General features: G+C 35.4%; 2 protein-coding genes across 8 annotated transcripts; one reads left to right on the top strand and one right to left on the bottom strand.

Moving 5' to 3' along the window:
- Positions 1-320: 320 nt before the first annotated feature.
- LOC147392157 (protein GID8 homolog) lies at positions 321-11186 on the bottom strand. The gene is made up of 6 exons (XM_086458466.1): positions 10966-11186; positions 10377-10536; positions 10168-10274; positions 2913-3044; positions 2449-2605; positions 321-754 (listed from the first exon to the last, which is right to left on the bottom strand). The coding sequence occupies exons 1-6, from the start codon at positions 11014-11016 to the stop codon at positions 633-635; spliced, it is 729 nt and encodes a 242-aa protein (XP_086314592.1). The 5' UTR covers positions 11017-11186; the 3' UTR covers positions 321-632.
- On the top strand, positions 6676-24043 carry LOC147392158 (helicase-like transcription factor CHR28). 7 transcript variants are annotated; one of them, XM_086458461.1, is made up of 11 exons: positions 6676-6811; positions 15757-15850; positions 16020-17344; positions 18757-18825; positions 19316-19393; positions 19489-20401; positions 21730-21860; positions 22062-22283; positions 22551-23105; positions 23224-23433; positions 23562-24043. In XM_086458461.1, the coding sequence occupies exons 1-11, from the start codon at positions 6728-6730 to the stop codon at positions 23664-23666; spliced, it is 3786 nt and encodes a 1261-aa protein (XP_086314587.1). In that variant the 5' UTR covers positions 6676-6727; the 3' UTR covers positions 23667-24043. The 7 variants fall into 7 exon arrangements, with proteins under 7 accessions (XP_086314587.1, XP_086314590.1, XP_086314585.1 ...); XM_086458464.1 differs by having other exon boundaries at positions 16053-17344; XM_086458459.1 differs by lacking the exon at positions 6676-6811 and adding an exon at positions 11356-12927.
- The last annotated feature ends 559 nt before the right edge of the window (positions 24044-24602 follow it).

Below are 24602 nucleotides of genomic sequence, written 5' to 3' on the forward strand. Positions count from 1 at the left end.
ATTTGTAATATTAATACTAGGGCTAGGAGTCGAGACTCATTAACAAAACACATGATCCCCACCCTTTAAAGACAAAATCCAATGGTTGAGATTTATGAGTATCTTGATAACACAAATGTAGGAGATACTTATCCCAAGGATAAATATCAACCATTGGATGTTGCATTTAAAGGGTTTGGATCATGCGTTTTTTTCATGAGTCCTTAAGGAGTCAAGGGATCCTGACCCTTAATAATAATGACCATAAAAAAAATAAAAAATCAACTACTTAATTCCTTCTGTACCTTCGCTAACTGTTTGCACATCTGACACGAAAAACATAAAAATAGAGAACCAATATAAGAGCAGTTTTTTCATTTGGTTTTTTACATGAGATACCAGAAGGACCCGCAAGTCCTCGAACATTATGAATAACGATAAAAGTTCGGAGCAAGACAAACATGTGTACAACTTAAGACCAAAAGCCAGAGGACTGATTCGAAGAGACCAAAAGAAACACTTCACCAATATGAAAGAAGAATGCCCACGAAGAAACTTGGATCAATCACACTAAAGGTATCCACATGACTCAACTTGTAGTACCATTAGAGAGTGACCTGAATCGTTATGGGAAGCTTTTATATTATTTTTTTTCAAATGGCAGGGTCTTCAAGCACCGCAGTCGATAAATTGTTGATGTGGGGATAAGCAGCCTTCTCATCAAGCTGATTCTGAGCCCAAATCAGCATCTTTAACAGGCTTGGCAGCTTTGGATCTATAGTTTAACAATAGAAAACCAGAATACTTGTCAAACTTGTATACCACTGATCTCTCCACAAATTAGAACCATTAATAGAAGTAACAAAGAAAGTGTATATTTATGTTCTTAATTTGATTCAAACTCATTTGAGTAAGGAACCAAACTGTAAGATTACAACTGTGTAAATTTCATCATGCAAGTGTGAATGTGACACCATGACAAATTGCTGTTGAAACAAGGGAAATCTTTTCAGTCATCCACCCTTTGTTAGGGGGTTACTGGTATTAACTACCCTTTAGGGCACAGGAGCAGTACTCATTTACTTGGACATAAAGGAACTTGAGAGAGAGAACTGGGTTTTCTTGATTATAGATTTACTTGTTTCCTAAAACAAAGATGAAAACCCCTAAAACTAGTGATTTTGAGGATTTTATTGGATGAAGCTGGAAATGAAGTCTGGAAGGTGACTCAAGGAATGCATCACTAGTACCTCAGGATTTATAGAATTGCTAGGCATCTCCCAATAATATTAGCGAACTTTTTGTAACCCTTATGAAGAATAGATGCTCATAGAAGTGTGTGGAAGGCGTTAACCAACCAACTACTCCCAAGGACCAATCTGTTGGAGAGGGGAATAGCTATCAATATAAGAGGGCACGGGGCTTAACTGGGGTATGACACACCTGAGGAGTGGAGTAAAATATATAATCAACACTCCTCACCCATAAGGGTGGAAAGAAACAAACCCTATGACCTATACGAACCTAGCGCTTTGATACCATGTTAACTAACCAACTACTCCAAAAGACCGAGCTGTCGAGGGGGAGAACTATGAATATAAGAGGGTCACAGGCTTAACTGGGATATGATACACCCGAGAGTAGAGGAAAATATACACTCAACAGAAGGTGACAGTTTATTGGCTAAATATTTCGTAAACAGACAACAGAAGCTTTCCACATATATAGGGGTCTAACTACCCTTTTCTTTAATCATCTTTTATGTTACTTATCAAAAGAAAGTTATACATAGGGTCAGAATCCGTGGACTTGAGAAAAATAAAAAATGACCTCATAAAAACATGCAATCCTATACTGTTAAAACACAAAATCCAAAAGCAGGAGAAGAGTGATGACTTCATTCAAGAAAATATCTCTCAAACAGTTGCATTGCTATAGTGATGGACCTCAGATCTGCTCAAAATTGGGTTGGACAGAGAATGTGTTGGTTTTAGGGTTGGAACTTGCAAATGAAAATTGCCAGTAGATTTACCTACAAAGGCAAATGGTAGCTTGCAAAGTATCTCTTGGAGTGATTCTAAGGAAGATGATGAGTTTGATTTTAAAGAAAATGTGGTTAAATGGAAAGGTCGGTCATGCAATAGTGCAATGTTATATAAAAATATTTATCTAAATTCTAACTGTGTTTGTTGCTTCAGGCAGCACATACCACCACAGCCAGTCCAGAATCTGGCGGTAAATACAAGCTGATGTATGCATAGATATACACAGTGCATATAGCATAATGAAAATCAAATGCCACACATGGGTGATTTACTGACAATGTTATTCTACAGGATGACAATTTTTCTAAGTAATTCATAATGATGGCAAGATAAGCTAAAAACTATTATGCACCATCTAATATTTATACAAAAAAATAAATGCAAAATATAAAGAATTACTGCAAGAGCCATCGTCTCTTCTAACCTTTTTCATGACTCTGGCTAGTAAGGATGGCTGCATTCACCTCACTTGCTGTTTTCAGGCGTTGTGATATGTCCAGAAGCTCTCCAACAGGGCAATTAGAGACATCTTCAAATGCTAGTAGTGCTACTGTCCTCTCCAGCTCTTCTAGAAAGCTTTGCTGAAGAGGCATACAAATTTGTTTGAAGCTTAGTAAATAAATCATGATTCCCTTTGTAAATTTAATAAGGAATAAGATTGCCATCTTGATCCTAACAGATAATCATCACTGTCATCATCATCAAATCCTTTCAGGTTCAAGTAATATTAGAAAAAATTACTTTTCTACAAAGAAAAACAATTAAATCATAAATTCAAGCTTTTATCATCTGGTGTGAAGAAGAAAACCTTGTGAGGTGTTCTATGTCAAAATTACAAAGTGGCAACCAAAAAAAGGCACAATAAGGAAATTAGGGGACAAGAGTTACATTTTCTTCACCCCTTGGTGCGAGCTCCTCCTGAGCAAACTCCAAAGCTTCTTCTACTTTTCCATTACGAATCAGTTCTATCAACCTTTGCTGCTGCAGATGGAAAAAAAGCTGGGGATTTGTATCCAATATCTGCATACAGATCCATCAGGCAAATGAATTTACGTCTCAAGAACAAGGATTTCACTCTCATGACCGAAGTCATCCTTGACATAAAACAATAAGCCATAGAAGTTTTCCAAGTAGTTGTAGAAATGTTGTGTGTTTTGTTTGATGATAACTGACAGGTATAAATGGAAAAAAACATAGAGAGGATAAATATGTAGTTGCAACCGTCTCATGGAATGCTTGTCAAAACTCAGAAATAATGAGCACTTCAATACCACAATGGGAAAATTATATAAACTCTAGTAGAAAATCCTCGCAATGATGAGTAGGATTCTGAGAATTAATTTCGCTGCATCATCATCATCATCAGACTTCCTTACACAGTATTTAGTCATGAATTGTGATGGGATAGTTGTGGAATTCATGGTAGGCATGCATTAGTCGATGCTTGCCATTCTAAAGATGGAATAACAAGTATAGAACGATGTTAAGGATGTTCGTTCTTGAAACCATGATGTTTGATCCTTTTTTTTATAATGGGGATTAGTGAGCATCACTCTTACTTCCCCTCTTAAAATTTAGGGCTTTCCAATCTAACTCGCTTTACCAGGAAAAAAAGTTCTCTCTCAAAAGCACATGGGAGAACATTCAGTGCTTAATATATTTGTATTTATATGTTGACAAGAAATGGGGCTGTCCTTTTATTGCAGCTGGACATTTATCAATGTACTTTAAAACATTCACCAGGATTCAAGTCTATTTGAAGTTTTTAATTTTGGTTCAACTTTTTATTCATTCTTCACAAAGGATAACATAAAATTATTAATCAAGAGTAACTTGTTGCATAACATACAATCCAAAGAGCATTTTCATTGTGATCTCTCCAATCAAAATTGCTCATGCCATGTGGATGGAAATGACACAGTTGTAAAGGTCTTTAGGAGGGTTTGTAAAAGGTGAAATAAGGGTTCAATACAATAACAAGGAAATTAAAGAAACTATTAACCTAATGTTGAAAATCCTAGCAATGATGAGTGGGGTTCTGAAAATTTAATTGCAAATTTGCAATGGAATAATCATCAGCAGAAGACTATGCCTTATCCCATCTTTCACCATTTAGTTTTGACGAAATAGTTGTCGAATTCAAGGTAGCAATATCTAGTAATGATAGCAATTTCTAAGAGAAGCTATGAGAATTACAGAATGATGTCAAGAATGATACTTATCAAAAGCAAAAGCCTAGCAGTCATACGTGGATAGCCCACTAATGAAGTTTTACAATCTTGTTTTGTTCCAGTATTTTGGTTTTCTCAAAAACTAAAATGGAACAAACCATTCGGAAATTTCTAAAATATTCACAAAACCTTCTGAAACAATTGCATTAAAATTTAATTTCTTTAATAAATAAACATAGAAAACTATAAAGTAAGTGTTTAAAATAGAATTTAGAATTAAAAATCCTACTCTTTCATATCGACGGGCTCCCAAAACATTTCAAAACAAACATAGGTACCTTAAAACATTACATACTATGCATAAAAAATGTTAGAAACATTGCATTTGATGCATAAAGAATGTTAGAGAAGTTTATTTTAATTGATTCAATGGATCACAGAAATAAAAAAAAATTTAATATTGAATAACCATGGCCTCATGATGAGGTGTGATTTTTAAAGATACGATTGTGAGTCCTACAAATATAAAAAAAATTATACATAAGCTAGAAAAAACTTCTTAATACCCTTTTAAGAGCCAAAGTTTACTCAATAAAATGTAATAAAAACTAATATCGTGATAAAAAGAACATACAAAGTAATGTGTTGCACATATCAATAGAACATGGAATTGCATGGGGGCTCAAAGTAGTTGTGGTCATCTTTTGGTTCTAATGAACCGCATATGGTATGTGGTACATATTGGCACTAAGCAAGCCAACTCATGTTCTCTCGGTAGCATATTGTATATTATCTTAGAAATTCTTGGTGCTGGAGTTTATAAACTAAGGAAGATTATGAGTCATAACTATGGATTTTGGTTGCAACATTGATTAATAACCATGGTAAGGAAATGCGCTTGCCCTTCAACCATATATATATATATAAATATGGGAAATGTTCAACACCCTACACTTTACCCTACGCTTTACCAAACGTGTTTTGTCCTACATGGGTTAGAAGTTTTGGAATGGGCTGATTTTTGGTAAGGATGATCTCTACGATTAGAAGATCCTCCTCACCAAAAATCAGCCCATTCCGAAATTTCTAGCCCCATGTTTACAAGTTGAAAAATCGTGGACCATCCATTTTTTGTAAACCATTTTTTATGGGGTTAGAAGTTTTGGAATGGGGTGATTTTTGGTGAGGATATGTAGGACAAAACACGTTTGGTAAAGCGTAGGGTAAACCATAGGGTGGTGAACGGGACCCTATATATATATATATATATTTTTTTTTTTTTTGTACTTTAGAAATGTTTCTAGGTCTTTAGAAGATACAATTCATTTTATATTTTAATAAAACATTTAAGATGGTTATTAATAAGAGTAATTGATCTTGCAATCCCCCTGCCCTTATCCATATCTAGTACAAAAGTATGCTCTGATATTATTTGATTAAATGTTTCTTGTTAATCTCAAATTTTAATTTATTTCATTTTCTATTTTAATAAAACATTTATTATGGCTATCAACAAAATTAAGCAATTGATAATACAATCCCTCCTCCCTTTTGGTAGATTAAATTATTCATAATTAAAAGGAAGGAGGTCAAGGAGACCTACCTAATACAAGAGAAATAAAGAAACCCTACACAACATTACACATAATATATCATACAAATACAAATCCCTCAAAGAAGGCTCGCTCCCTTAAACTCATTGAATAGCTTCTACCAAAAAAAAAAAAACCCAAAATGCTAATGGCCACTTCTCAAAGAGACTCCCCATCAAAGATTAAGTTGTTTCTTTCCTTCTAAATTTTGAGCTTCATATATTTATAAAAATATATTAAAATTTATTTCATATTTAATTTAATATTCAATATTTTTAAATTGACTAGTTTTGTTCATAAAAATTATTGGAAGTGAGCATAAATCATTACCTTTTTCTATGAAGCATTGAACACATCCAAAATTCCGAGCTTTATTTAAATTATTTTTTATTTTATTTTATAATATTCAATAATTCCAATTTATTTAGTATGCCTAAAACTCATAACTTTTGATTCAATCAATATACTGACTTGTATAAACATGAAATTTATTATTATTAATGCACTTCATCCTTTTAATGTAATATATTATTTATTAAATGAATTCCTAAACACATTAATTATATATAAATCAATTAATATTTAAATTAACAAACAATATAACTTAAATAAATCTACTACTATGTACTAATAATCATTAAAATAAGAAAATGTATAATTAGTGCATTTATTGTTTTGCATTTGCAAGTTGTCAAAATTACATATCCTACCTAGGGAATCAGTTTCCATTCTTGAAAATAGTAGAAAAAAGAAACAAGGAGAACCGGTTGCCTAAGTAACTTGTACTCTTTTCTCGCATGTCACTATTTCATTGGCTAGCTATAGATGAAATGTCCAACTGTGCTGTACATCATAAGTCCGTAGGTAATAAAGCCCTAACCATACTTAACTCTTCTTCTATGTTTTCAGAGGGTGTCTGAGAGACTTGAGAGAAGGAGCAATGAAAAGATTCAATGGCTTAGGCGCAAATAGGCGACAACAAAAAATCCGACAGCTCAGGCAACGATGGGAGTCATGGTACAAGGTAAGTTCTCATTCTTCCTCTTTGTTTCGATCTTTCTGTATCACTTTTTTTTTTGGAATGCCTTATGAATTTCTCCCTCTCATTTTTGGTATGTTTTGATAAAACATCCCAAAAAAATTTAGATCTTGGATTTTTGAGACATTAAAGACTTGTTTTGGTCTGTCAAAAAATCAAAATGTTTTCCCGAATCAATCTGATATGTCTCTGAACCATGCACAAGCAAGATCGGTGGTGATCACTATGTTTTTTAATCAGTAAAAGAGATGATCTATTAATAATATAAAAAAAAAGGGTAATAATGCATTATACAAGGGAGAGTGTGAGAAAACTTCTCATAAGGAAAGAAATGACACAAAAATCAAAGAAACTGATTTCTTTCCACTTAAACACCAAGTCAAAATTGAATTCTCCTAGGATCTTAAATTCTCAATTGATAGCAGTCCACTTGAACATAGCCACCTTCAACTTAAGTGTGATGTTGTTCACATTGTCTTGGCCTATAAAATCAGAATCACTCTGACTATGCAAAATCGTGAACCAGTATGAAGTGATCCAATTTGTGGTTCGGTTCGTACTGGGTTTGTGGGAAAAAACCCTATATTTTGGTCATAGTAGCAAAAATATCTCGTTTAAAATGTGTTTTTTTTTTTACGTTTTAAACTAGTTTTTTTTAAATAATTAAAAAACATTTTTTGTAGGCATATGGTTATTTGTGCTTTGGTTCGTTGTTTAATGTAGGATTTGATGATGATGGCTAGATGCTATAGTTTTTTTTTAATATTGTGTTATTTTGCTCAAAAGATAACAATGTCCAATTGTGTGTGAAAACATGTTATCATACATAGATATTCAATACTTTTTTTTTTTACTAAATATTTTATTGTAAACTTAAAGGAAAGACAATAAAGTTGAAGAGGTGAATAGGAAAGGGAATAAAATGGGGCAGTGTGGACCCCAGTCCACTGATAACTAGAGGGGACGTTTATATCCTAGAAGACTATAGCTAGAATGGGACCCACCTACATTTTATTATATATCTATATAATAAAACACAATTGTAGGACCCACTTTGCTACGGTTTTGTAAAGGATAAATGTCCCACTCAGCTCTAGTGGATGGGGTCCACACTCCTCACTTTATTGCCTTTCCTTTTCACTGTCTTCAACTTAATTGTCTTTGCTCTTCCTCTTTCCCTTCTTTCAATAATATCCCTCAAATTTTATTATCTTCCTTTTTTACCCCCTTTTCAATAACACCCCTCAAACTTTGCAATCTTCTCTCTTTTACCCTTATCCCACTTTATTGTCTTTCCCCATCTCCCCTTTTTTAATAATACCTCTCCAACTATATTATTTTTCCTCTTTTTCTCTTTTCTTTCTCATTTTCTCTATTTTTTCCAAAGTTTTCCCTTGCCATTTAAACCCGTATTCTGACTTGGTGACTATGATTTTGGTCAATATTAGATGCCCCCCACATTTTGGTCAATATTAGAGATACACCCTACATTTTTTCAATAGTAGAGATACCTCAATTTTTGGTTTTGGTCAATATTAGAGGTACCACGATGTTTCAAATTGATGACCTGCCCCCTTGACCCATGTCTTCTTCTTAGTGACTAACATAAATGAACTAAGTTCTACGAAACTACCTCTACAAACTGGGCTTGTTCCAAAGAGCGAACTGCAAACCCGAATTCAAACCTATGATCCAGATAACATAGGTCTTGGCATCAAAGATCCTTTTAATGGATTCTTTTTATAAACGCTAACATAACACAAAGGAAAGAGCTTTCCAAAGATACCATCCACATGAAGAAAATGTGTCGAAAGCCAACCTCCTATGAGATTCAACATATTCCTAGGTAGCACCCATCTAGTTTCAAAAATTTAGAATTAGTTCCAAACTCTTGAGTAAATATGTGGTTCATCTTCTCATTGATCTTGAAAAGGGCACGTCTAGTGGGAATGGTTTAGAATCTACTTAAATGCTCTACAGTTAGGATCTTGTTGTGCCCTACAGTCCACATGAAGAATGACGTCTTGGATGGAATGGGTTGTCTCCAACAATTTACCCAAAGAAGGGCGATCTGAAAGGATGATACCATCATTTGGGAGGTTCCTCGCGGAGGCAATTAGACCTTTGGGAATACACTACCTCATATCCTACTTTCACCCTCACAATTCACATCTCTTATTTAAACCTAAAATTGATCTCCACTTTATCAAAGAGAGTTACAAGGACCCGAATTGATTCAATTTCCCAATCATTGCCATATATCCTAAGATTCAAATCTCAAGGGATAATATTCTCATCTATAGCCATGCGTTCTTAAGACATCGCCCATTCTTCTAGCTTGGCATAAATAATGGGGTATGCCAAGAGAAAAGCTCCACAAAACATGTTGTCCCAAAATCTAATTATGGCATAAAACAAGGCCACTCCCTTTACTGTTACAAAGCCTTACCAATAAACCTTTAAACACACCACTTATTGTTTCCCTAACAATTCAACTCACATCCACCATGTTCCACTGTTATTCAAAGCAACATAGCAGTCCACACATGTGAAATCATTCACTCACATGGATTCATGCCTATTTGGATATTTGCAAAAATCAGTCGAGAAACATTGTTTTAGTTGCTCTTCCCAAACGCTAATTTAAGATCACTAATCAAGTTTACCATAAATTCCAAAGCATATTCACTACGATCACTCCAATTGGACCATCTCATAAATAAATTAATCCCAAGCTTTCTAGTGGAACTTTCAACTGGTACATCTTTTCAGATCACAATTCAAAACTCTGATGGCCTAAATACCTTCTTTAATCTATTGTGATAGATATGACTTCTCTCAGAAACACCAAGACTAAAGTCCATTTCTACAAACTTCTCAATGTCTAGGAAGGACTTTCATGCTTTTGATGACATGTGTTAAGTTAAGAAACATCCACTTAAACACAAGTTACAATCATTGACACCGATACCTAGGACAAACCACAAGTAAATCCTGCTAAGCACTGTAAACATGACAACATAGAATTAAGTTGATGACAGAAAACTCACGAGTATGAAGTGCCAACTTAGCTAAGTTGGCAAGACGCGTGGAGTGTTGTTCCCACGTCCTAGGTTCAAACCCTCTTGAACCCAACTTCACCTTGCTAACCACTAACCCTTTACCTATCAAGTAAATAAATAAATAAATAAACTCACGAAGATGCTGCAGTATATGTAATATCCCGAATTTTTTTTAATAATAATAATAAAAAATATTAAAACATATACTTAAAACAATATCTGAAGGAACAGTTGTATTCACTCACGAAGTTGATTGTAGAAACATATATAGCATCCTACCTCAGGATTCAAGTCATTCACTTTCTCAATTGCATCCTCAACATTCCCACTTTGAACAGCTTTCTTCACCGCCATGCGATCTGTTATTGTTGCAAGATCTATGTCTGCTATTTATCGATAAGGAAGAAGCTTATTATTAAAAATGAAGCAGAAACTGACAAAAATATTGCCAAAAAGCCATGAAAAAAAAAAAGATCAGCTAAGGATACGTTCAGTTCCAGACTCCATTCTGAATCTTTCTGCAGCTTCAACGAAACCCTCGGTGACAAGAAAATTCATCACCAGCTTATTCATATCTTCTTTCCTAATTTTTACATCATTGAGCTTTTTCTCCCACTCTTCTCTAGTAATCAATTTTTTCGATGTAGACTGCACAAAATACATTCATATGGATGTTATTTATATATCTCTACATATACAAGAATAGAACAAATCTCCAGATTAAAACTAAATAGTTCTTCTAGTTCAAGCAAATGCACTGTTCGATCATTATTAGATTTTTTTGGCAACAAAGATGACAATTTTACACGAAAATTGGCATAAAAATAGCAATCCAATCCAAATAGCCCCGATATCTCTACATATTATTAAGTTATTTAATAACCAAGAACCAGACTAGAACTAGAGAATTTCTTCTAGTTCAAGCAAAGGCACTGTTGGATCATTGTATGTATTTTTTTCGCAACAAAGATGACATTTTTGCACGAAATTTGGCATAAAAATGGCAAATCAAACAGACCCAATCTCTAAAAACTCATATTAGATAAATTAAATTTAAAGATTTGAGGTGATGATTACCATTGTTTCAAATTCTGCAAGCTGACCGACAATAATCCAGAAAAGTGACATTCAGTTCGCCTCATTCAAACCCATCGACTTCAATAATTAAATCTACAAATCTCCTCTGAAACCCAATCAAACATTAAATTTAATCCAATAAAAAATAAATAAAGCTTCAATTGTAGTTTAGAAATCCAAGGTTTTCGTGAAAAGATCTGAACCCAGCGATGCCTTTCCCACTTTAGTGTCTTTGAATTGGAGAATTCTTTCTCGATTTTATTTAGGGCACGAAGGCACTTCAAAAACCGGATTAGGACCCGTGGTCCGACCGAGCGGACTCTATAGAATTCTTGGTTTGGGTTGTCTTACCAATCAACCCGACCGAAGTTGGTTTTGGGCTGTTTCTTAATGTTACGACCCGCTTTAGGTTTCAAAACTCGTTCGAGACCAGGACGTATGGCCCGAGTTGTCTTGGTATCACCCAACAAGGAGATGGACAGACAAGTCAATGTATTGGATGAGATTTAAAACTCACATTCATTTTTCTCATTATGAAACGAGATGTCTCAAGTGTATTAGAAAACTCATCGGAGACAACTCAGTCTAATTCACAGACGAGACGTAAAAATGAGTTCTAAAACCATGGATTGGAGAGTGTAGTGGTTTGGTATAATTCAAAGAAACATGGGCTACATTTTACATGCCAACATTTTTTATATATATTGGTCAGGTTCATTCCATTTGGTATCAAAACCACTATAACGTTTGAGTCAAGGTTTGGAGAAACGTTTTTGAAAAAATACTACATAAAAGCCTAGAAAAGCACGAAAGTGAAAGTCACCACAAAGTAAGCATTAAGAACATTAGTGAAATAGTTGACTCACGTATGGGGGTTTGTATAAAAGAAGGGTATCATATTGAAAGTACTCTCGACATGGGCCGCCACGGATATCAATTATAGAACATGGGGTATGATAAGATCCTGAAAAGACATGGGGAATGATTGCTAAGAGTTGATCTAAAAGAAGGATATCGGATTGAAAGTAATCTCATAATGAGTCACCATGGTTGTAGATTTTGAAGAATTTTTTTTTTTGCTCAAACTCGTAGAAATTTAGGATCCACCAATCACACGTACCCATGTATTGAATATCATTTCTAATTTATAAAAATACCTTAATTAGTTACATAACTACGCTTGTATGATTGACGTGACAAGCATTGAGAAGTCCGTGAGCAAAAAATGACTCGATTTTGAAAAATGGTGCTATATACAATCCCAAAGAGAGAAGAATTAGAATATACGGTAGCATGTAACAATCTCAAATGGATATGTGCTTAACTTGTCGCACCAATAACAACACGTAAGTGTTTTTAGTGTATTTGATTGGGTTGGATTCACCCAATGACCCGACCCAAAGAGTGTACTCCTTCCCCACTCTCACACGCAACTGTACATCCTACGCTTTATTCTACGCAGCAGTCATCTTAGCCTCTCTCTCTTTCTCTCTCTCCCCGTCTTCAAAACGATCTGAAAATAGAGGGAAAAAGTCGCCAAAGAGAAACTGCAACGAAATTTTCGGAAATCGCTTACGACGAAATCAGAAACTCATCCTCTTATCTTATATTACATTTCATTTCATCTCTGATAGTGAAACCTTTGTTATTTATTCGGGAAATTTCAGTTCTTGTAGCATTAGGGTTTGAAGTTTGGGATAATTCAATATTTCATCTCTGATAATGGAACGAACCTTTGTTATTTATTCGAGAAATTTCAGTTCTTGAGTTGCAGAATTAGGGTTTGGAGTTTGGGATAATTCAAAGTATTTTTTTGAATGGTATTTCATGATGTTGAAGACTGGCGAGAATTCGGATTTCTGGTCACCTGTTGATGTATCGAAATTTGAAGATTCGGATGAGTTATCGATTGATATTGAATCTTTGTTTGCAATTCTTTCGGAACCTCCTGAAGATTCTCCGGTACGTTTAATCGTTTTCCGTTGAAAGAAATCACATTGGTTTTGGATTGAAATTAGGGTTAACTTTACTCTGTTTTGAATTCGATGTAAAAAATTATGTTTGAATTATGTTTTGAGATTGATCTCATTAGCCTCATAAGAACATGCCATAATCCTTTGAGGACGATAACGGTTATTTGAAAATTGGCGATCATGGATGAAGTGTCATCTGATTTTGTTTCGAAATTGTGTTTATTTGAGTGTTTGGACTTGTTTTTTCGGAAATTAATTTCTTGTAGTAATGAGTCCAGATAAAAGGTAAATTATAGTGCATTCAGTTGTAATCTCTAGAACTTTGTACTTCGAACTTTCAACTACAAGTAATGGATTTTGAGAGGGGAAAGGTTTTAAATTTTCTGAAATTTGAAGAGATATTGTGTCAAATATGTGGGTGTAGGATGTTGATAAAGAGATTTGTCGGCTGTTTGGGAAAGGAGAAATTGGTGGTCATATGTGCATTTGCTGCTCTTGATTAAGAAGGAAAAAATAATGGAAGTGGCCGAGTGTGTCACTCTTTGTTAGGGTTTATTTGGATGTTTCATCATGAAAAGAAGTACGGAGGCAACAATTGAGATTGTGGGTTGTAGATGATGATTGGAATAATTTTGTTTCATTTTGTACGAAACGTTTGATTTTTCAGCCTCCTAAGACGAAGAAACCTTGAAATCGAAAAATTCAAAGTTTTGATAATTTCTCTGTATGATTTTGAGAGAGAGAGGTACCTAGGTGGCTGGTCATCGGATTCATGTTGGATTTCTGCTCCTATCTTCTTTTTCTTCTCTTGTCTTCTTGTTTGCCCTTTTTTTCCTCTCTGAGCAAAGCTTTCAAATGGATGACATGCCCTTGACCTTGGCTCCTCTGGAAAATCGGTTCATTTAGACCAAACCCCATGTTTTGGTAAATATTTGAGATACATTGTGTTTTAAACTGATGTCATGCCTCTTCTCCATGGTCTCCTACGAAGGACTTCCTTTTTTAAATGTTAATTTAGTGGATTGAATGTTTCAATATTGTTTCGATTTAAAAAAAAAAAAAAAAAAAAAATCTAAACACAGGAACAAAACGGGATTTTAAACCATGATTGGAATAACTTTTTTTTTTCCCTCGTTGTGTAGTCCCCTTTATGGCTAGAGTCACCTAGTCATGGTTTTAGAGATTGATGGTAGAAACTAAGCAACTAGGAGCATAGATAAGGTAGTAATAGGATTCTGTTTGAATTCATGTATGTCTAAATTTAATATTATTATCTTTTTCGATAGATAAGGATCATAAATTTATTAAATGAAGAAGGAAAGGGGGGCTTAGTGAGCTGCCCAGAAAAGGAAAAGAACAATGGAAAAAGATGCAAAAAAAAAAAAAACCTCAAGAGTTACAAAGTAAATCCAATCTAAACATAAAGTCCTCAAAAAGAGCTCCTTTGAATTCCTCTGAAATTTTGTTCCAAGACAAGATCAATCCCAAAATGTTCAAAATAACCTCATGCAAGGAGTGCTCTTTCCCTTTAAAGACCCTGCCATTACGTTTTGTCCAGATATGGTGAAAGGGGTCAAATACTGTAGGTTTCTTTTCTTGATAGACTTTGCTCGACTGTTGAGAAATTCTTAATGGTAGCTTTGTCGAAGGGGTATGAGGCATTCTGCAAGCTAACTCTTTAAACAACCTAGAAAGTGATTGTCGAGGGATAAACCGAGAAGAAATTGCCTTTAGTTGCATAGTTGATCGATTAGTGCTTAGGCACTATTCATTGAGGTAAGGAGCTGGACTTGGATTACAAAATCCATTGTGTTAGAAGACCTTCTTAACCCTTAATGTTGTAAAATTGGATTGAATGGTGTAGATAAAATCAACCACACTTGGCCTAGTCACTAAACACATATTTGTGATTAAAATAAATGTTGCTTCCACAGGGGAATTGTAGATATCGTATTTGCATGATATTTTTTATGTGCATCAGCCTTTTACAAGGGACAAACAAGGTTGTTTTCTTGAGATTTATTTGGTAGGATGGTGTGGGTTTAGAGTTTAGTTCATTGTTTACAAAAGCATCTAAGTGACTTTTGTAAGAATCCTATCAGCACTGTAAATCTAAACAACAAGATGAGGGGTGGTTGATTTTCTTTGAGATAAGGCTCGATGATGATGATGTAGGGGGGAATTGATCTTGGAATCATATCCCTCTATTTAAAGGAAAATTAGAAGCAAACGCATTCAAGAAAAGGCAATATCTCCAACAGGCGGTGAACTAAGAGAAGTCGGTTGAGACGGTTTGAGCATGTTCTACAAAGGCCGATTGTTGCCCCAATTAGGAGAAATATTCAAGTTAAATGTCCTAAAATGGGGAGATGAAGATAAAAAATAAAATGGACGGAGACAGTAAAAGCATATATGAACTCAAGCTCAATAATAAAAGACTTGGCTTTGGACATATTTGAATCGAGGGACAAGATATTCAACCCAAAGTCTTTGGGATAAGGCTTTATTGTTGTTTGTAATGGGCAAGGAACATAGTACTAATGAGAGTTTAATCATCCTCATCATGGGTCAGAGTTTCGGTCTATTTCAGAATCTTTTGGCAGAACATTCCAATTTTGGCCAAAAAAGAAATAAACAAACCTTAGAAACTTATAGTCAAATAATCTTTTCAGGTTTGACATTGTATTTTCCTTCCAAATTAATGTTTTGACAGCCAAATATTTTCAGTCCTTAAAAGATATTTTCATGCATCATTTTTGTAAGCATTTCAACGGCATTCCTTCCTTTCATGCTAAATAATATAAAGTGTGAGTTACAGAGCAGATCAGAAGATACATCATGTAAGAATTCTTCCCAAGGTGAGGCAACTTCTGCTGTAGTCAACCACAAAAGGTCCTCCCAGCTTCTAGATGGTAAGCTGATTCTGATGAGTCTTTTTTTTATTCTTTCTAATTGTACATGTTATCTGCAGATATTGTTTTATTTAAATACAAAGTAGGTCATTAATTTATGGATACACATTTCAGTGATTTGTGTTTTAATTATATATATATATATTTTTGACTTTGACATTGCTTTTAGATATCCAAGAATCTAAGCAGTCAAGTTCAACAGGAGTTGGATTACCGGAATCATCTCTGTTGTATTCATCAGAATACTCAACACCTTCAGACTCTAGGGAAGGGATGGGCTCAGATTGCTGGGTTGAGTGTCAAGAAAATCCTGGAATGATATTTGATCATGGACAGCCACCACATGTCGATAGCTGCTCTGCTAGTCTTGTGGATTGGACAACAGTGTCAAATACAAAATATGTTCCTTACTACAGGGAGGGGGTTCATGGTTCTTTAAGTGCTCCTTTATATTGCAATACTGATGGTAAAACAATACCTAACAACATGCCAACTTGTAGAACCACATTTAATTTGAAGAGTGAAACTGAAGATGAAGAGTTCAGGTTGATTTCTGAAAATTGTAGTACTGCAATTGGAAGTAGCACGGAAGGTATGGGGTCACTGGAAAGAAGCCCATGTGAATCTCTACCAAATGCAAGCAATCAGCTTTTTGACATTCTACATGAAACTGGTGGATACTGTAGAACTGTTACTGGTTATGGACCTTTTGCTGACTCCTCAAGGCAATTCCCATCTGGTACGTTTAATCTGCCACAAAAGACTAGTGTGGGAGAAGAGATGAATTGTGCCAAGGATGAATTGTTTGTATCTCATATTATAGGCTCAAGTTTCAAACGTGAAGCTAGTGCTCATTTTTCTCCAAGTAGAACAAACTCTTCCCACGATGCTGATGATGGACCTTTGACTGACAACAAATCAAAGCAATTATTGTGTGGCATTCAGTCAGTTGGGCCTTGCAAGAAGGAAGTGGTTTGTATAGATGATGCCAGAGAGAATGAGCTACTTGCATCTAAAACTGCATATTATCATTATCATTCTGTAAATGCCAAAGACAAAGCTGTTAGAGGTTATCCTCCATCTGTTAGTGGGACCTCTTCTTGTGGTTCTGATAGTGGACCTCTGACTGATTGTGCATCAAGGAGATTGTTGCTTGGTAATCCTTCATTGACTTCAAGTGAGAAGTTAACAGTTAAGGATGAAAGAAAGGATACATATCTTCCTTCTTGGAGCGTAATTTATAATTCCGTTAAAGTGACTGGTGAAGTTGTTAAGGATAACTCCTCAGTTTACAGGTCCCATGTTGTTGATGATGATGATTCTGATGTGTGTATCATTGAAGATATGAGCGACCCTCGATATTCACCTCCAATAGTTGCGCATGGAAATTCCCTTGTTACTTCTCAACACTCTGCATTTGGTGATCCTCTTTATCACACAGGAGCAAGGCTTAAGACAAATGATGAAAGACTAACAGTTCAGGTTTTATTGCAGGTTATCTCTATGAACTTGGATTTATCTTTTTGCAATAGCAATTGTTGAATATGTGTAAAATAACGCTATTCTAACGAAAATGCACTGAGAAACTTCCTCTTTTTTTTTTTTTTTTTTTTCTTTTTTCTTTTTACCTTATATAACTTGTAAATCATATTGTTATGCGAATGTTTGATTTCAATTAATACATGCTCACAATGGGAAAGTAACACGGCATAGAGGATATTAGTGAGAGTAGAAAGCTGGTGAGACCTGGGTAATCCCTAGTCTGAGCAGACCAGCAAGGACCCACCTCTGTTGCATTAGTTTTCATACCCATGACAACATGAGCTTGTTCTTTGTATTAGCAACCTGAAATATTTTTCTTGGCACCACCCATGAGTGCTGCTCCCTTGTAAAAGTGTAATACATGTCCGGTTGTAAATAAATGGGTTAAAAATGATTTGACTGTGCATTATAGTTTTTGCAGTACATTGGTTGAAAATGAAGTATCTGTGCTGTATAAACAGCATTTTCAAGGAAGATGTTTTCACTTATCGACATTTGGGATAGAGTGGCAAATATTGTTTGTTGTCTGACATCCATCTTGCATTTCATCTCACTTTCTTATTTTAATTCTTTGATATGTTACATATATGTATATAGCAGAGGTATATTTTATTTGGGATAGTGTGGTAAATATCGTTTATTGTCTAACATCCACCTTACCTAGGGTTAGTATGTTTGGAAATTTCTTTCAAGGGAATAATTGAGTGATTATAAAGCTTAAGGTGTGGTAATTCTCTGTCAATGCAGTGATGTCTAGTGTGTCCCACTAAATCAATTTACTAGAGGAAATGTTAAATCTTCTCTTATTTCTAAGAGCGTGTTTGGGCATACGGATGTTCTGTCAATATTATGGATAGCACATTCAGAAGCTTCATTTGGTGTCCTGCTTGGTGAAAAGTGAGGAAGAGTGGGACCATGAAGTTTGACTGTGAGGTCTCCTGGGATACCTTGCATCAAAACTCCCCTAAATGACTCATATTATTTTACTAGATACATATTTCCTTTTACATTTTTGTGTTATATTCCTATTCGTTTTCCTTTTGTATCTTCTGTCATTTGAATTCAATCTAAACTGTGCTTATTCATACTTCAGGATCATCATGTTGCCGCACCCATAGTTATTTTCCTGAGAAAATAGTTTCTTTTCTTGTTTGTTTGTTTTTTTTTTTTTTCTGTTTTATGGTAATCTAGGCTATACTCATTCATACTTCAGGAGCATTGTATTGCAGTACCTATTTGTTTCCGTATACTTGTACAGTGAAAGAGGGAATTTTTGTGTGTTTATATTCCTTGGTAGGAGGCGGTCGTGTCTGATTATGTAAAACTATATTGTGAGTTGCGACTAAGGTTAAGATGCATTGCAGGATCTTTCTCAGACGAAGTCAGAAGCTAGTCCGCCCGATTTTTTGGCTGTTCCCCTTTTGAGACACCAGGTTTGGATGTGGGCTTTCCTTTTTATTGATTGGGGGAATTTGATTTCTTAATATAGAATTATAGATTATAGTTGGCTTGTAAATTCATATACATTTGAACCACATGAAGGGGAGTGATACCATTCAGTGGGCCTCACCTAGGAGATCTCCCAGGTAACCCGGTTGGATACTTTTTACCACCTGATTCTCAACATTCCCTTGGACATTAAAACAAATAATTAATAGCAACTTGTCTGGAAATCTGACGGGTTGAATAGTTATAACCATCTGATTGGAATGAAATTTAGCTTTGGCGATAACCTTTGGGGACATGGGAGGTTGTCTTGTGTGCCTGTATTAATTAATGCAAATGTATATGCTATTTATATTCTCTTGCTATGACATACAAGGCTAGGGTCATAAATCTTCTCTAGTTATTTTTACTGGGCTGCAGTTCTTATTGTATGCTCTCCAAACCTATATTTTTTCTAAAGCTGATTTTTGTGGACAGCGAATTGCTTTGTCATGGATGGTCCAAAAGGAGACAGCTAGTTTCCCCTGCTCTGGAGGAATTCTTGCAGATGATCAGGTTGATTGTCCAGTTTTATAAATTGCCCTTATTTTGATACCAGATGATTTATTGGGAACCATGCTTCTGGGCTGACATTAATCATTGCCTTCCAGGGAATGGGGAAAACAATCTCAGTAATTGCTCTTATACTTAAGGAAAGGCCTCCATTGTCCAAAATGAGTTCCATCGCTGTGAAACAAGATGAATCTGAAGCTTTAAATTTGGACGAGGATGATGATGATGATAGTACTGTTCTTCAGCTTGATGGGATGAAGCAATATAGAGATTTCGGTAATGTTACGTTGAACAGGAGTTCAATGGAAAGAGAGAATGCTTCCATGCTAGCAAAGGGGAGGCCAGCTGCTGGGACATTAGTTGTATGTCCTACGAGTGTCCTACGGCAATGGGCTGAGGAGCTGTGTACTAAGGTCATGAAAGAAGCTAATCTTTCTATTTTAGTATACCATGGAAGTGGTCGAACAAAGGATCCTTTTGAACTGGCCAAGTATGATGTTGTCCTTACGACGTATGCCATTGTAAGCCAGGAGGTTCCGAAGCAGCCACTTGTTGATAAAGATGACGATGAGAAAGGGGTGTCAGAAGATCATGGTTTGGGACCTATGGAACTCTCGTCTAGTAGGAAAAGGAAATATCCTCCAAGTTCTGACAAGAAGCGTAAGAAGGGGATGGATAGTGTGTTGCTTGAATCTGCTGCTCGCCCTCTTGCAAGGGTAGGATGGTTTAGGGTAGTATTGGATGAAGCCCAGAGCATTAAAAATTTTAAAACTCAAGCTGCTAGGGCCTGTTGGGGACTTCGGGCCAAAAGAAGATGGTGCTTGTCGGGGACTCCTATCCAGAATGCAGTTGATGATCTTTATAGTTATTTCAGATTCCTCAGATATGACCCATATGCTGTCTACAAGTCATTCTGCTATATGATAAAGGTTCCAATTAATAGGAACCCAACAAATGGGTACAGAAAGCTACAAGCTGTCCTGAAGACAATAATGCTACGCCGCACAAAAGGTAAGTTGCATATAAGAAATTTTTTTTTTTTTTTTGGGTAGACCTTAATGTATTTGGTTTGTCTCAGGGATGGACAATACTAATCCTCTGTATAGGCTTGCGATTTAATCTTGGTCACTTTGGATCATATGCCTAAGCATGCTTTCCAATCATGAACTGATTGCCCTCATGCATATTTAAATTTATGTTACCTTGAAGGCTTCAATCATTAGCAAGTTCTTGACCATCAGAAAGTAATTTGAATTTTTGAATGAGGGACTTTTACTGATTTTTAGCTACACCATAATTTGACATGTTTATCTGCCCTACCAATTTTTATGCTTATGACTTGTGTGGGACGTAATTTATTCCTTGTGGTCATCAATCTTCCATGCATGGGTTTTCCTATATGCTTTCTCAGGGAGGACTCTGGTTTACATATTTAAAAAAAAAAGAAAAAGATTCTGGTTGATATAAGTGAATGGGGTTTTCTCTGATAGAGAGCAGAAACCCCTATTTTGAAACTATGTTGGTCTCTATATTAAAGATATATTTGTTGTCATATTAAGGTAATAGCAAAGCTAAGTTAACTAACGTATTAATTAATAGTCTAAAACTGAGTTTACTTCAATTCGCACCTAGCTGAGTCATGTTTGAGGTGTAAATGGCCGACAAGGTCTGCGATGATGGGGTGTGGCCTAGGAGAATCTTTGACTATGTTACACCCATATAATTCTATTCAAGTGAGCTGGAATGATTTAAATGAAGGTCCATGGAGAATGAACTCCGGGAAGGTAGAGTAGAAATAAATGTGTTTTCTTACTGCAAACAAGCACCCCTTATAAATGTTCTCTTTGTATTATGTTACATTTAGGTGTGAAAAGCAAATCCTCACGTTGTGCTTCTATAGCCACGAAACCACCTCATAATAATTTTGGTAGCAGAGTTCATGTTTGCCCCATGCCTGTTTGCTTTTCCTGTTACAAGTGCTTTTACTCCGTCAGTTAGTAATGATTGCATCTGAACATCTCGACACTCATAGAAAATTTTATAATTTCTTGGAAGATCCTTAAAGAATACCTGCATCTTGATCCTGAGAATTCAAATGTTATTTTTTCATCTGAGGTTACACCAAATAATTTATCATATATTTGTCTTTTAGCCATATTCTTGCTATGGTCCTTTGTAGACAGGCTTTGACCAAGATGTTTATACATGTAAATTCCTTCGTAGATGCTTTCAGGCTCATGGATATTCCACTAATTGTTCATTTAGAACCGCAATTACAATGCATCAGTGTACAATTTGCAGCTATAATATATGCGTATTCTGGTAATTGTTTCCTGTAGGCACACGTCTTGATGGGGAACCAATTATTAACTTACCACCAAAAACTATAGAATTGAAAAAGGTGGATTTCTCAATGGAGGAAAGGGACTTCTACTCCAAGCTGGAGGCTGACTCACGTGCACAATTCAAGGTGAGGTGTTCGGAGTTGGATTCACTATTTTAATACCTTGTAGGTATGCATTTTCAGTAGTCCGTGAAGTATGAATTATTTCTATTTATTCTTTTGCATTTCATGGTTCACTTTTAATCATTTTTTCGTCTATGAATATGAATTGTAATGGGCTTGAGATTTCAAGTTAAATTGGGTTTTAATATCTCTATATTATCCCAGGTTTATGCAGCTGCTGGAACAGTCAAACAAAATTACGTTAACATACTTTTGATGCTCTTGCGCCTTCGGCAAGCTTGTGATCATCCTTTTCTTGTTAAGGGATATGATTCTAATTCTGTTTGGAGATCCTCTATAGAGATGGCGAACAAGCTACCCCGCGAACAACAGATAGGTCTTCTAAATCATTTGGAAGCTTCTTTGGAAGTCTGTGGTATATGCAGTGTATGTGGTTACTCTCCTTTCTTGTCCTTACGGGTTATTTTTATTTATTCTTTTATTCATTCTTTTTCTGCATAAAGATTCCTGATTATAACATTGTGAACAACTCTTCGAATCAATTCTGATGCTTTTCAGATACTTCATAAAAAAAAAAAAAAACTATTCAGTAGCTCATAGTACTTCTCAAGTTGTCTCCATGAGGGTACTAACCGGTCTTGCATCCTAGCATTACACCTGGTGAGATTGACATTTTATCTTTATTCTTTGTAGGATCCTCCTGAAGATGCCGTTGTTACCATCTGTGGTCATGTTTTCTGTAACCAATGTATCTGTGAACACCTAACAAGTGATGACAACCTCTGTCCAGCGACACAATGCAAGGGTCAACTCAGTGTGACTTCAGTGTTTTCCAGAGCTACATTGAAAAGTTCCCTGTCTGATGGGACTGGTCAGGCTAGTTCTGTTGTCAATTCTGCTTCTCACCTTGTTGAGACACTCAAGCCTTGTTCAGAAGGTCTCTCCGATTCTTCCAAGATTAAGGCCGCTCTTGAGCTCCTGCAATCACTTTCTAAACCTTTGGATTGTACCTCAAAAGACAGTACCTTGAAATCCATTGCTGAGGTTGAAATCCATACTGAAAGGGGTTTGGATGATTCGAGCAAGAAATTAGTGGATAAAGCAATTGTGTTCTCGCAGTGGACAAGGATGCTGGATTTGCTTGAGGCTCGTCTAAAAAATTCTTCTATACAGTACAGGAGATTGGACGGGACAATGTCTGTTGTTGCTAGAGACAAAGCTGTGAAGGATTTTAACACCCTTCCAGAGGTTTTGTTACGAATCTCTTTCCATTCCTCAAGTTCATTAATAGTTCTCTTAGATTTTCTAAATATCAGTATTCCATTGTTCTACTTCCCAAATTTGATTCCTTGTTATTTTTTGACAGGTTACCGTTATGATAATGTCTTTGAAAGCTGCGAGTCTTGGACTGAACATGGTTGCTGCCTGTCATGTTCTTCTTCTGGACCTATGGTGGAACCCTACAACTGAAGATCAAGCAATTGACAGAGCGCATCGGATTGGACAGACTCGTCCTGTTACTGTTTTACGACTAACTGTAAAAGATACGGTCGAAGATCGTATATTAGCCCTCCAAGTAAGTCTTTTCTTTTTTATTGAATTAATCATAATCATTAATGGCTATTTAGAGACTTGAGATTGAAAAATATATTTTTGTTGGTGGGTTTTTTTTTTTCTGCTCATACATACTTGGGGTTTTTGCAGCAAAAAAAGAGGGAAATGGTCGCATCTGCATTTGGAGAAGATGGGTCGGGCAGTCGCCAGGCTCATCTTACAGAGGATGACCTAAAATACCTTTTTATGGTCTGATTGGGTGTTCCTTTTGACTAAACTGTCTCAATGAGTCTTTTGGGTTGGGGTGGGGATTGTTTAGGTTTGTAAAGAGGGTTTAGAGTTTGCATATTCAGATGGTAATTATGAACATTTTATTTTTGGCTGAGAGTGAGCTTAGCAAATAGATGCATTGGACAAGACAAAAAGGGTAAAGAGGTCATTAAACTAGCAGATTATGTGAATAGTTTTTTGAAGAATCTGCACAGTTTCTGTGGGATGAAGTATATCAAAATTTTTCTTTTTTTTTGGATAGAAAATCTTGATTTTATTTGGAAGTTTCAGTGTAAGTAATTATTAAATATAATCTTTGTTTTTATCTGATTTCCCATGTAAAGAGGGAACCAGTTTGATAATTTCCATTGTCTGCTATTATCATGAGTTGTGCATCAATGGATTGGGTCAAACCCAGGGTTTCAAAACTTGGTTTGAGGTCCCGTCCACGGACAAGACCGCGTTGTCTCAGATGAGTCAACTCATTTTGGATGAGACAAATCATTGAACTCAATTTATTTATTTATATTTACATTTACATTAAAATAATTATAATTTTTTTTAATAAAATAACCTAGATTAGATTAGGAGATGTTTAATTATAAAATCTTGTTTTATTTATATAATAAATATTTATATTTTAAGAAAATATAATCAAAATATGCAAAATTGACTCAGAAAAGTTTTACTGGCTCGGTCTAGATTTTTAAAATATCGTCCAAGTCATCTCAGTTATCTCAGGAACCATGGTCAAACCCCAAGCAGATCCATTCTATTGAATTTGGATTGGGGATTTGGGTTCTGTGATCGATTTTGGATAAACCATGCCCCAATCTGATAAATGTGAGAAGTTATGTAATTTAATATATTTTTGTTTAACATATGAAGTATATTTCATTTGTATATCAAATCAGATTTAAT

The sequence above is a fragment of the Akebia trifoliata genome, chromosome 11, assembly GCF_017979445.1.
Source record: "Akebia trifoliata isolate Shusen 1 chromosome 11, ASM1797944v1, whole genome shotgun sequence".
NCBI lineage: Eukaryota > Viridiplantae > Streptophyta > Magnoliopsida > Ranunculales > Lardizabalaceae > Akebia > Akebia trifoliata.

Coding starts and splice junctions, on each gene's coding strand:
- LOC147392157 (XM_086458466.1), bottom strand. CDS start 11,016: ATGTCACTTTTCTGGATTATTGTCGGTCAGCTTGCAGAATTTGAAACA. Junction 10,537..10,965: donor TTGCAGAATTTGAAACAATG/GTAATCATCACC, acceptor TATTTTGTGCAG/TCTACATCGAAAAAATTGAT. Junction 10,275..10,376: donor AATGGAGTCTGGAACTGAAC/GTATCCTTAGCT, acceptor ATCGATAAATAG/CAGACATAGATCTTGCAACA.
- LOC147392158 (XM_086458459.1), top strand. CDS start 12,793: ATGATGTTGAAGACTGGCGAGAATTCGGATTTCTGGTCACCTGTTGAT. Junction 18,826..19,315: donor TTCCCCTTTTGAGACACCAG/GTTTGGATGTGG, acceptor TTTTGTGGACAG/CGAATTGCTTTGTCATGGAT. Junction 22,284..22,550: donor AAGTCTGTGGTATATGCAGT/GTATGTGGTTAC, acceptor TATTCTTTGTAG/GATCCTCCTGAAGATGCCGT.